This window comes from Orcinus orca, chromosome 20, assembly GCF_937001465.1.
Source record: "Orcinus orca chromosome 20, mOrcOrc1.1, whole genome shotgun sequence".
NCBI classification, from domain to species: domain Eukaryota; kingdom Metazoa; phylum Chordata; class Mammalia; order Artiodactyla; family Delphinidae; genus Orcinus; species Orcinus orca.
The window spans coordinates 36,866,309-36,878,548 of record NC_064578.1 but is presented as its reverse complement, the minus strand read 5'-3'; the positions used below and the strand labels follow the sequence as shown (position 1 = coordinate 36,878,548).

The following is a 12,240-nucleotide window of genomic DNA, read 5'->3' as shown; positions in this document are numbered from 1 at the left end:
TATTTCTGAGCCTTTGACTGATATGGCCCCTAAGATTCCTCCTGGCACTTGTCACAGAAGTGGGTCTGGTCTCAGGCCAGAGACTGAAGGCCCTTTCTCCTGCCTTGGCCACAGAGGCCCCAACTAGGAGGCCAGAGTCCAAAAAGAGCTCTCATTTTTTTTGGCTTGCATAGAATTTAAAGATTTTAAATTTGTTACCACCATTTTAAATCTAGGAGATTTTTACATCAAAATTCTAAGTTCCATTTGGGGGTTATAAATTGTTCTACATTTTGATTGTGGTGGTGGTTATTAGGGTGTATACATTTGTTCAACTGTATTCTTAAATTGTGCATACTTAGTGTGTGTATGTGCAGTTTATTGTATGTAAATTATACCTTAATAAAACTGATTAGAAAAAATTCTAGGTTCCCAGCTTCTCTTGAAAAAGAAAATCGGAAGATCTGGGAATTCCAGGCCCATGTGGCAAAAATCAGCTGGAGCAATTCCCACCATAGTGCTCACCTCTCTTGCATGTCTCCCTGACACTAAGGATGGAGGTTACATTTGCTACAAATCAGGTCCAGCTGCTTTTTCCTCAAAATGCAATACTTGAGAGAGGCAAATGTTGGTAGAAAGGAAAGTTGCTTTTAATCAGAATGCTGGCAATCTGGGGAGAGGGTGGACTCAACGTCCCCCAAAAACCGCCTCCAAAGAATCTGCTCAGCCATGAAAGTTTTTAAAGGGAAAGAGTGAAGTAATCTCAGTTAATCAGAGTTGTCGCCATCCCCCAGTGTATGCAGGCTTGTCGTGCAGGCTTGTTGATGCTATCTTGTTCACAGTTTGTTCACACAGTTTGTGAGCTTACTGAAGGGGAAGCTAGGGAAGAGATCTGGTCTTCTGTTAGTTACTTATTCTTCATTTCTACTTCTTTGATCTACAGAAAGAACTGACTTGTTAGGCAAGGTATTGTGTGATCAAAAGACTTGAAAGTTGCGCTTGGGCCAGAGATGAGTAGAGCATGGGGGTGCCTGGTTTAAGGTTAGTGACAAGACAAAAGGGGCCTCCTGCAAAGAGCTCTTTCCTGCCAAAAGCTGCTTACAAATCCCCACTTGTCAGAACATCATTCCATTTCTATGGGATTATGGACAAAAGTCCATCTTCTGTAACTACTTCGTGCTGACGTAGGGCGCCGTATTCTTAGAATGGAAGATGTCAGCATGGGTCTGTAGCATCTCTTTGCTGTCAAGTGTAGTTGCCCATTTACATATACGGGCAGAAGAAGCTACAATTACGTTGATGCCCACAAAGATATAGATTATTATGAGCAATAGTATCCCATTCTCTTGAGGCCAGTTCTTGAAATTTTGCTAGCCATAGATTCAGTGCTGCTCAAGATGGAGCTTAAGTCATGGCTGCAGTCTGGTCATCATGTAGTTAGCTTTTTCCCTCTGGTGGCAGTTACAGTATCTGTAAAACAACTCAGGAATGTGCATCAGACACTGAGTCTGTGACTCTGTTGTCCTAATCATTAGCTGCTTTGGCCTGCTCTTTTGTGGCTTGGGGAGGCCTGGGAGACTTCAGCTTTTCCACAAACAAGAGGCAGGGGACGTGGAGGGGCCTTTGTACTGGAGTGGGGTTGGGGGGTGGCACATAGGGTTCTGCTTGGTTCCAGGTTGGTTCCACTGTTTTTCCTATGCTGTGCCCCCTTCTCTCAGTCCTGTTTTCTGCTCATGTCTTTGGGATTCCAGGACAGTAAGCTTTGCCCTCTTAATGGTAACAACATAACACATGGAAACACGTAATAAATAAGTGCTAGCTGCTGTCATCATGATTATCACCAGCATCATCAATGTGACCCGGATGCCCTGCTCTGCAGAGACCTCTCCTTTGGTCTCTTTCTACAGACTCTGCCCTGCCACCCCCGTAGTTGGGGGAACTGAAAGCATTATCACGCTGCCTCCTGTTTCACCCACCAGTAGAGAAAGACTTGAACAGACTGTCCTTTCGTAGACCTTGTGGGGCTCAGACTGTCTTCTCCCTCCCTTTGTCTTTGGTGGAGAGAGGCGTGCGTGCGCGCGCACACACACACACACACACACACACACACACATACAAACACACACACATGCAGAGCTGGGTTTTGACTTCAAGGCTCAAACTTTTGGTTCCTGCTTTGTCCGATGCACCCAGAAGAAAAAGGATAGACCCCAAATGCCTAGGCATCTGGAGGACCGATGCCTTCTGAGCAGGTTGACTGATTCTGCGCATCCTGGCTGAGCCTGACCCTGTCCATGAGAGAGCACGTGGCTTCCAGTAATAATCTGATTCGTTGTTACAACCAAACGAAGTGCCACTGGGCACTCCAGACCTGAGGAGAAGCTTCCTGAAGTCCTGGCAGCCACTGCTAAGGCTGAATTCAATTCCACAAATTGCTATGCCCCTACTCTCCTAGGAAATACAAAGAGGATCTCCAGAAAGTCTCCACGGTGCGCTGCTTTCAGCATGGACAGTGTGTTAAGTAGCTGGGGCTCGGTCACAGCTGTCTAATGGCCAGCCCTGCCCGCACACAGAGGGAAGCAGAGGCCTCACAGTCAGCAAGGAGCTGACAGCCTGCCTGGGAGACTAGATCTAGCCCTTAGTTCTAGATCTAGTACTAGATCTAGTAACATAGTTACTGGGATGTGTAGTAAACACAAAGACCAGAAGAGAGATCAGTCACGTGCCAGGTCAATCACAGGCAGGAACCATGGCAAGAACTCAGAAAACAGAAAGTTCCATGACTTCACCCTATCCAGAGATGCCTAAATAGCTGCAACACGTATGACAGCTGATTTCACTAATATATGAAGAATTCTTACAAATCAAGAAAAAGGCAAAAAAAAGAAATAGAGGGAAAAAGGCATGAGCAAATTAAAACTACAATGAGATATATCATTCTGTCTACTTTTGGTTATGTTTGAAATTTTTCATAATAAAAAGTTTTTTTTTTAATTTTTTTTAAAAAGTTAGCTTTAAGAGGCATATAACCAATTGCCTTATTCGGATTTTAACTCAAATAAACAAATGATAAAAATAAATAAATAAGGCATAAGCCGATCAGGGACATTTGAATGCTGACTGGTAATATCAAGTTACCATTCACATTTTAGATCATGATAATGTTTTTTAAAAGAGCCCTTATGGTTTAGATATATGTGCTGAAATGCTTATGGAAGAAATAATCCATTATCTCAGATTTTCCTCAAAATAATCTGGAAAGGGCTTCCCTGGTGGCGCAGTGGTTTAGAGTCCGCCTGCCGCTGCAGGGGACGTGGGTTCGTGCCCCGGTCCGGGAAGATCCCTACATGCCGCGGAGCGGCTGGGCCCGTGAACCATGGCTGCTGAGCCTGTGCGTCCGGAGCCTGTGCTCTGCAACGGGAGAGGCCACAACAGTGAGAGGCCCGCGTACCGTAAAAAAAAAAAAAATAATCTGGAAAGAGGGAAGTGGGTGGGAAACATCAGCCTCCAGTTATGGGCTCACAGGGTTCATTGTACTAATCTCTATTTTTATAAATGTTTGACATTTTTTATACTAAAATGTTTTTTTAAAAACACATGCATAATAAGATGTTTTCATCCGCCAGACAGGCAAAGAGTCAGAAACTGGATAATATGCTTTGTTAGCAAAAATGGGGCAAGAAGCATTCCCATACGTTATTGAATTAGAATAACTCCTTTGAAGGTTGGTTTGGCTTCATTTATTGTATAAATTTACCCTTTGGCTTAGCACTGCCACTTCTAGGAGTGTGTCATATAGATAAACTCACACTTCCATGGTTAGTCACTGCATCATTATCCATAATAGCTAAAAATGAGAAACAATATAAACAAACAATGATATGGGACTGATTAGCAAATTAAGACACATCCTCAAAAAGAGAGCTCTCTGCAATTTAACAAGAATGAGGAAGCTTTCTAGCTATAAATATGAAACAATGCCCCAAATATATTAAGTTAGAAAAAATCCAGGCCAGTACAATGTGAGTAATATTTGAGTTAAAACAAAACAAAACAAAGAGGGTGGTGTGTATACCAATGTGCTTGTAGATAAACAGACTCTATCTGGAAGGTTTCACAGGAGACTGGTTCCTATGATTGTCTGGGGAGGAGGGCTGTCCCGGGGATTGGGGGGATGCAGTAGGAGGGAGAATGTTTTCTTACCATGAGCATAAATTAGATTTATTTTCTGTTTTAAAGCTGAGGTTGGTTATCATTGTCAAGAGCAGAAGGTCACATCTCCCCTGCAGGCCTGACTTTCAGGGGAGGTGCAGAAAGCAGGGAGCTGGGGTGGGAGGGGCCAGCTCTGGAGAAGCAGCTGGGCAGGGAGCGAAGGGATCTGCAGAGCGAGTTCTGGCCTGGCTGGGGAGGGGGAGGGAAGGCAAACTCCTGCAGCCTTGCCTCTGAAAGCCTCAGTCGCTGACAGAGTTTAAGCACAGACTTCAAGCTGGGGGGAAGCTGCAGAGATCTGAAAGGGTGGCTCCAGGCCATGTGAGTGTTGCTAGGTGGCTTACCCTGCTGTTCCCAGTGTTGCCTCTACACACCACACACACACACACACACACACACACACACACACACACACACACACACACACACACACACCAGCCAAGCTTCCATTAGCCAGTGGGTCTGATTATGCAACCCTTGGGAACAGCCGCTCCCAGAAATGCCACACTCCACCCCCAGGTTCCGGCTCCCGCCTGTGTCCCCCGTGGGTCACTGTCAACACTCATGTCCCCACAGGCAGCTGCACACTCTGCCCACTCTGGGACAGAGCACAAGGCTGGGGACAGGAAGGGAGGGAGGTTTGGGTTTCTGAAGGTGGCTCTGTCGGGGTAAACTGAGCACTCCCCACTTCTCTCCCACCCCAGGTGTAAGGAGAAAAGAAGCTCCTGGGATGTCAAAGAAGTGTAACTGCCCTCCTCTCCCTAATGGCTCATTTGTCCCCCACTTCTAGGTTCCCTGCACAGCCCAGGGCCCCACAGAGGCACTGCCTCTCCCTTTCCCTGGGGGAAATCCACCTGTCCTGGCCTGTCTGGAAACCCACCTATGGTCTTTAAGTTTCCATCTCTCCACGTTCCCATCAACAGGTCACGCAGGAGGCACAAGAGGGGACAACAGCCCTCCAGCTCTCCTAGGACTAGCTTCCTGTCTGGTCTCCCCACCAGGGACCCGAGCCTCCCTTCCAGCCAGAAGGGCACCGGGGCAGGGCAGCAGGAACCAACCTCCGCAGGGCCGTCGGCCAGACTTCCCTTCCTCCAGGGGACACTCCCTTGCATGATAAAATCCACCACCTTCGAGTTCTGGAGCACAGCCCCCAACAAAGCTATGGCCTTGTCCACAGCCACCACCATCCGGAAGAGGGCTTCTAGCCTGGCGCCCTGCTGGGCGACATCCTGCCGCCCGGCCCTCACCAGTTCCAGGACCTCCGGCCACCCAGCCTGCATGTCAGCGGGGGGAGTGCGGTCGGCCCCAGCTGGGCCCAGAGTACGGGAGGCTTCCAGCCGGTGCAGGCCTTGCTCCAGGTGGCCCATGCCTCGGTACACACATTGCAGTTTCTCCATGACGTCTTCTTGGAAATTTAAGAGTTTGTCAACCTTCTCATCCAGCACGTTAAGCTTTTGGTCCATGGTGGTTAAGCAGGCCTTGCCCAGCCCTGGCAACCCCGGCAAACTCTCCTTGGGGGCTCCTGACATCCTGATGAAGATTGCCAAGGGTGAGGAATCAGAAGAGCTGCAGACCTCTTGCTTTCACTTGGGCAGCGGTGTCTGGAAGTTCATTGTTCTCTAGCTAAGGCTCACCTGGGTTGTTCAGGGCGCCCAGAAGACCAGACTCTCTCCGAGCCGTTGCCTTTGCTTATCTCCCACTCTGCTGTGGCCATGAGTGACAGGCTGGGCTTGGCCCAGGCCCTTCCCCTTGGGGGCCCCTTTGACATCACTGCAGCATTTAACATTCCTCTCTGAGAGGCTGTTGATGGGCAAATATGTTAAGAATCTGCCCAGGGCAGGCAGAGTTCGTGTAGCTGAAACTAAAGGTTAGAAGAAAAGGGATCCTTTAGGTAACGACCTGATAACTGGACTCTAAGAGGGGGCCTCAGGGATACCAGGGCAGAGTAAGGGCTTTAGAGGTCCAAAGCACTGAGAAGCAGATGGTCCCACCCACCACATACACATCCAATTCACAATAAGAAGCTAGACCAAAACAGAAGGAAACGTGAGGCCATTCAACAAAGTTCTAATTTTGCCATGATGAAAAAATTTGGTGCTTCTGCAAATTAAAAACAAAATTTTGGTTCCCCTACTTTGCTGATGCCCCAAAGGTGTTTAGTCTGCTCTGGGGTGAATCAGCAGGTCCTTCCCCACGTGGGGCCCCCAGTCACTAGTCACTTGTACCTAAAAATAGAAGTGAAGAACAGTGGCCAAGTATCATCCCTCAGGTCATGTTCCTTGCAGAGCCCTCTGGGGACCATTTGCCAGTGACACCCTTCTCCCCCAAGGATGTCTACGCAGGCATTAGGCACCCAGTCTCGAAACTGAAACAGGCACAGTAAGGCCCTAGAGAGCAAGGGGGCCTGTGTTTCCTGTGGTTTCCAAATATTTTAGCCTCAGAAACACTTGGTTCAAATGAAACTTTTACAGAAGCCACAATAAATATACCAGACAAAAGGACACGCTCAGGCTGACACTAAGGTGGGGTGTGAGGGGGCACCACAGAGCCCAAGGCTGCCGCAGAACAGTCCACTGACACCACTTGCATCCAGGCCCTCAGAGAGAGAAAACAAGGCCAGAGAGGGACTCTGTCCAAAGTGGCCCCGGCACACGACCTCCTGAAGATAGCACAGCTCTGGTGAAGGCTGGCACCAGGGAGGTGAGTGTTAGCATCCCCCTCCTTCTGAATAAAAGCAATTATGAGAATAAATTTGACCTGGAACTCTGACATCTAAAAACACCTTGGGATCGTTTTGCTGTTTTAAGCTGTAGCTGAGTAGTAAACACAGTGTGCAGCTTGACCACAAACCCCTTGCCACTCGCCCTCTGTCAGGACAGCTGCCCTTAGCAGCCCATGTAGAAATCCAGACCCATTTCTGGGAGCACAGACTGGGTGTCATTGATGGAACGGCCCAGAGCATGCTCAAAAGGGCACTGGTCTGTTACATTTACTGTGATTTAAAACACACAGATAAACTCTCCTTGAAAAAGAAATTTGGGACACACCAGGCTCCAGTCCCTCCTGAGGATTCACCCTCAGCAGGACCTCACCTGCCACAGAAAGAAACCAGCACCTGGGTAGGGACTTACTTCTTCCTCCGTAATTCCTGCTTAATACTTCCCTGTGGAACTACTGTTCCCTGGGTCAAACTTTGGGAAGTGTCCGCCTAGAGAAATCTCTGGAAGTCTAACACCCAGCACAACTGTCTGTCCTACAATAGGTGCCGATAATCTTTGTGAAAGGAAGTCCCCACAGTCTAAAGAGACAGATGCTGTCTCTGGGAGACAGTTCCCACCAATCCTTGGCTTCACTACGACCGCTGCTCTAGAGAGTTTCAGAGTAGCTTGCATCCAGGCAGGTCCCGGGTTAATAAAGCCTGGAAAGAAAGTCTAGATGAACACAAAGGACACAAATAAATGTCCCAGACACCTATTTATATCAAAAGCAAATTATTTAAATTACAAAAGTATTTGCCCCAGGTCTCCCTTAAGCGACAAGTAATTGCAAGGCAGCTGGTTTACTGCAAACATGTCTGCTGCGTCATACACTGTTACAGAACCACCTTGAAGGCCCCTGAGGCCAGAACAGTGCCCCTTTGGCTTGCCTTTTTCCCCAGCGCACCAATGTGCCTGGCACATAGGTATGGAAGGAATGAATAAAGGAGGCTCCAGCAGGAGCCGGAGGCTGGGCTGACCACCGGGAGAATTGTGGAAGGAGGAGGCTGCAGCCCAGATTTTCCAGAACAATCAAATGAGCAGAAGGCAGGAAGCCCTGACAATTCCCAGAAGTAAGCTCTGGGACCCTCTGGGAGAAAGCTCAGAATATGCCGACAGGACACGTCCTTAGGTCTCTTTGATGAAAAGGAGCAGCCAGGAAAACCAGCTTTGAACCCCTTTCATTTCTCAGCCTCCAGAAGACATGAGTTTATGAGCACATGGGTTCTCTGAGGGCTGGTGCATGGCTTCTCTCCAACTCCCTGATTTAGAGGGCACAGCAAGAGCCACGGGCAATTCCTTTTGGGCAATGCCGCCTGCCCAGAGGATGGGGGAGGCATTCCACCCAGCAAGCCAAGAGAACGCAGACAGAGAAAAGGCAGCCTAGCTGGATGGACACAGAGTAGCAAGTGCAATGACACCTCATCCTTCCTGGCTGAGGACTGGCAGCCGATCCACTCCCGGAAAAACACAGGCTGACCTCTGCCGTAGGCTGCGGTCAGTGTGTGCTGAATCCCAAGACTCTTCCCTTGTCTTTCTGGTGACAGCCAGCTTTCCCTGAAAAACCCCAGAGAGGCCTGTGGACCCTGAGACCCTAGGTGGAGGAAGAGGGGAGCAGAAATGCAAGGCTGAGGAGTCCATCCAAAGCTATGGCTCTCCTCCTTCCCCACCCTCCCTGCAGATCAGAGATCTGTTTCTGCAGAGACGGAGCAGTCCACAATACAACCGTTCTATGCACTGGCTTTGGGGTCCCTTGGGAGCTCCCCATCTGATCCTCAACAAAGCCAAGCAGTCAACAAGCCTCAACCACCCACCCAGGTTTTTGTGACTTATTCTGAAATATGCACAGAAAAAAAGGATCACCAGGTATTCAAAGAAAGCCCCCAAGATGAAAAGGGGAGCTCAGAACAAATAAACCAAAATATAATTGTGGCAGAAACAGAGGAAAGTTTTAAAAAAAGGCTCTCATTAGTAACCACAGAAAAGTGTGAAAGACTGTTCCATCCATTAAAAAAGAAGAGGGTGTTATGGAAAAAGAACAAACATAGAATAAAAGGGAGGTCTTTTACAAATATGAATGTTAACATTTAAAAATCCAATATAGGGATTAGAAAACAAGGTTAAGATAATATTCCAGAAAACAGAACTGAAAGATGAAGATGGAGAGAAAAGATAAGAAAGAGAGACAGTGGATCCAGCTGGTCCTACATCTAATTAACTGGAGTTCAGGAGGAGAAAGGAAAGAAAGAGGGAAGGAATTTATCAAAGAAATACTGCAGACATTATGCAATTTTAGAACAGAGAAGTAAAGAGAAGACTATAAAAGCTCCCTGAAATTTAAAAGAAAAGAAAATCACATATCAGAGAACTGGAATCAGAATGACATCAGACTTCTCATCCTAAAAACAACCAGATGCGGCAAGACAGTTAGGTTGTATGTAAAATTCTAGATGAGAGAGAATTAGAATTTTGAAGACATTGCGCCATTGTCAGAAGACAGAATAAAGACTTTTAGATGTAAAAAAATGTATGCCCCCTTTCCAAGGAAGCTGCTTGGAGGATAAACACCAGCAAAACCAGGGACTAAACAAGCAAACAAAAAAACAGAGCTCCAGGAAACAACAGCTTCAACCTAGGCCCAAAGTTGAAGCAGGAAGATGGAGGGTCCCCAAAAGGGAGGACTTCAGGGGGGAAAAAAACAGTATACAATATAATATAATTAAGGACATGTAGTAAAATATTAAGAGCATGGGGCCTAGGGTCAGACCATCTGGATTTAACTCCTGCCTCTGCCAGTTTTCGGGCAGAATCACGAGCCAGTTTATTTAACCTCTCTGAGTCTGTACTTCCTGGGCTGTAACATAATAACAATGCACATACTTCATAGAGTTTTCAGGATGGTCACTGGAGAATTCTTGCAAGGCACCTGGAACAGAGCTTGGCACCCAGTGAGTGCTCAAATGTTACCCATCAGTATGATGCTGGCAACAGGACAAAAAGGGAACAAAAGGAATCAGAGACTCCGAGAAAATCAGAGTTCAGGAAAGAATGAAATTAAAGTACATGATTGAATTTTCAGTGAATTATATTTATATAATATAATATTACATTATATAACTTTATGCCATAATAAAGTAAATACTTTATGCCATAATAAAGTAAATACTTTACCATAATAAAGTAAATACTTTATGCCATAATAAAGTAAATACTTTACTAAGTTAAAACAGTGATATATGTATTACAAGAGTTGTGAAGGGAAAATGGGGAGAGCTAAATCTTCGTTTCTCTTAAGAGGAAGTCCATAGATAATGAACAAAATTGATGAGGAGAGAATTGGAGTCGAACACCAGGAGAAACAGCTCAAAGACTTCAGTGTGTTTGCGGCTGGGGAGCAGAGGAGAGGAAGCAGGTTTTGCAAAGCTCAAGGGCACAACATCTGAGGGGGAGACTGACATGCGGTAGACTGTGTAGGTTTGTGGATTTATAACAAGTGTGGCAGCACAAGGCAGTGAAAGGTCTTCTAAGAAAATCAAACATCATGACAGTTTTCTGAGAGACAGAGGCCACGTATCTTGAGGAAAGGGGTGCTTACCTATTTTCATACCTAAGTGCCAGTAGGGACCAGCTGCGTACCTGGAACTTAATCTCCCCGAACACAGCTTTCCTCATTTGTAAAAGGGGCTCATAACAGTGCAATAACTTCAGGGCTATTTGAGTATTAGGATAAGTCAAACACTTAGCACAGCACCTGGCACATGGTAAAGTACATGAAAATGTGGAGATTGGAACTCACCAGCCCTCACCACACCCATCCCACCCCAGAAGGTCAGCCAACAAGGATGGCAGTGTACTCAGTCCCCTCCTTGTGCGGGGGTGGGGAGGGACAGGAGGATGAGGGGGTGTCTTCCCAGTCCTAAGTCAGCTCCTCCAGCCACCTGGCCTGGCCCAAGCCACCTCCCCGCATGCACCATTAGCTGATGTGCACTCAGAAAGGGCAAACGCGTCCTCCATGAAGCTGCGCTTACTCCTGGAAGGAAACCAGAGCTGAAACAGAACCTCAGAAAGTCTCGCAGGCTTCAACGTGGACAACTTCGGGGTTAGCTGCCCCTCAGCCTCCTCTGCCCGCTATACGGCATGTTAGTCGGGAAAGGCCTGCGCTGACCGTCCCCGGGCTGTACCCATCAACCAAAGCTTCCTGCTGATGGAGCTTCTTGGTCCAAGAGGACCCAGATCGGGGGAACAATTGTCACCGAGCCTCCCTTAGTCCCATGAACCTAACAATGCTTCCTCGGGCTCCTACTTCAAAGCAGACCGGCATGCTTACCGCAAATATCTGGGTGTAATCCGACGCCCGCTACTGGCCTCTGGCGCTGGGACTGCGAAGTGCCAGAGTGGGGCACAGTATCCCCGTCCTGCTGCTGCGGCTGTGCCAACCCAGCGTTTACTCTGCCTGGAGATGCCCGACTGCCCGGAGGCCTGGGAGCGAGCTGGGCCGGCCAGGATAGCTTCTCTAGAACTCGGCCTGCAGCGATAAGCCTGGCATTTCCACTTATCACTGAGCCTGCCCCAGGCCCCAGAGGCATCCAGAGGTTTCACTTGGTTATCTGCTTTGCTGGGCGGTATCTGCCTCCCTGGGGGCCTACTTCCTGCATCACTTAGTGGAGTGTCCAGTGTGAAACAAACACCACGTGGTCCAAGGAGAGAAGAAAGAAGGGAGGGAGTCCTAGGACAGAGCTGACCTGAGTTCAAAACCTAGGGGCCCAGGAGAAGAGCTGGGGCTCCTTGCCTTCAGGCAGCCCTCCAAGACAGAGCAAAGTCCTGAGCAGCAATAGAACAGGTTGCTTCAGGGGATGCTTGCACCCTGGCTGGGAACCTGGTTAGTTATCTCCACACTGGGAGGGACCAGCTATTGCCTCTTCAAGGAAAACTGCTCAGGAAACAATGAAGATATCTAGAGCCCCAAAGACTGAGGCATGCTGCAGTGAGGGGAAGGCTAAGACCTGCCTCTTCTGCTAAATGAGACACCTGCTCCAACTCAGCTGGTGCCCTCAGGGAGGCTCCCTGGACAGATCTTCCCAGAGTGCCCTGGGGGAGGCCAAGCCCTCCACATACACTCGCACATGTCCACAGACAGACAGACGGAAACACGCGCATATCACTCCAGGGCCCCAACTCACCTGGCCTGGCTGACAGGAATCAGAGAAGGGGCTGCAGGCTTTTGATATTGGCTTGCTTTGCTGAGCCTGACCATGGGCAGATCCTGCGCTAAGCACTTTAGCCGCACATGTCTTAT

The 12,240-nt window shown here is 48.1% G+C and overlaps 1 protein-coding gene across 2 annotated transcripts in view; it reads right to left on the bottom strand.

Moving 5' to 3' along the window:
- The window catches only part of MYLK3 (myosin light chain kinase 3), a 61,750-nt gene that overhangs the window by 41,170 nt on the left and 8,340 nt on the right, over positions 1 to 12,240 (bottom strand). Inside the window, exon 1 of one of the 2 annotated variants that reach the window (XM_004264865.3) lies at positions 5,247 to 5,717. The exons of the other annotated variant lie outside the window; for it this stretch is intronic. Within the exon in view, the coding sequence (XP_004264913.1) occupies positions 5,247 to 5,717 (471 nt within the window). Of the gene's footprint in view, positions 1 to 5,246; positions 5,718 to 12,240 lie in introns of those variants that run through there. 2 annotated transcript variants of the gene reach the window in all.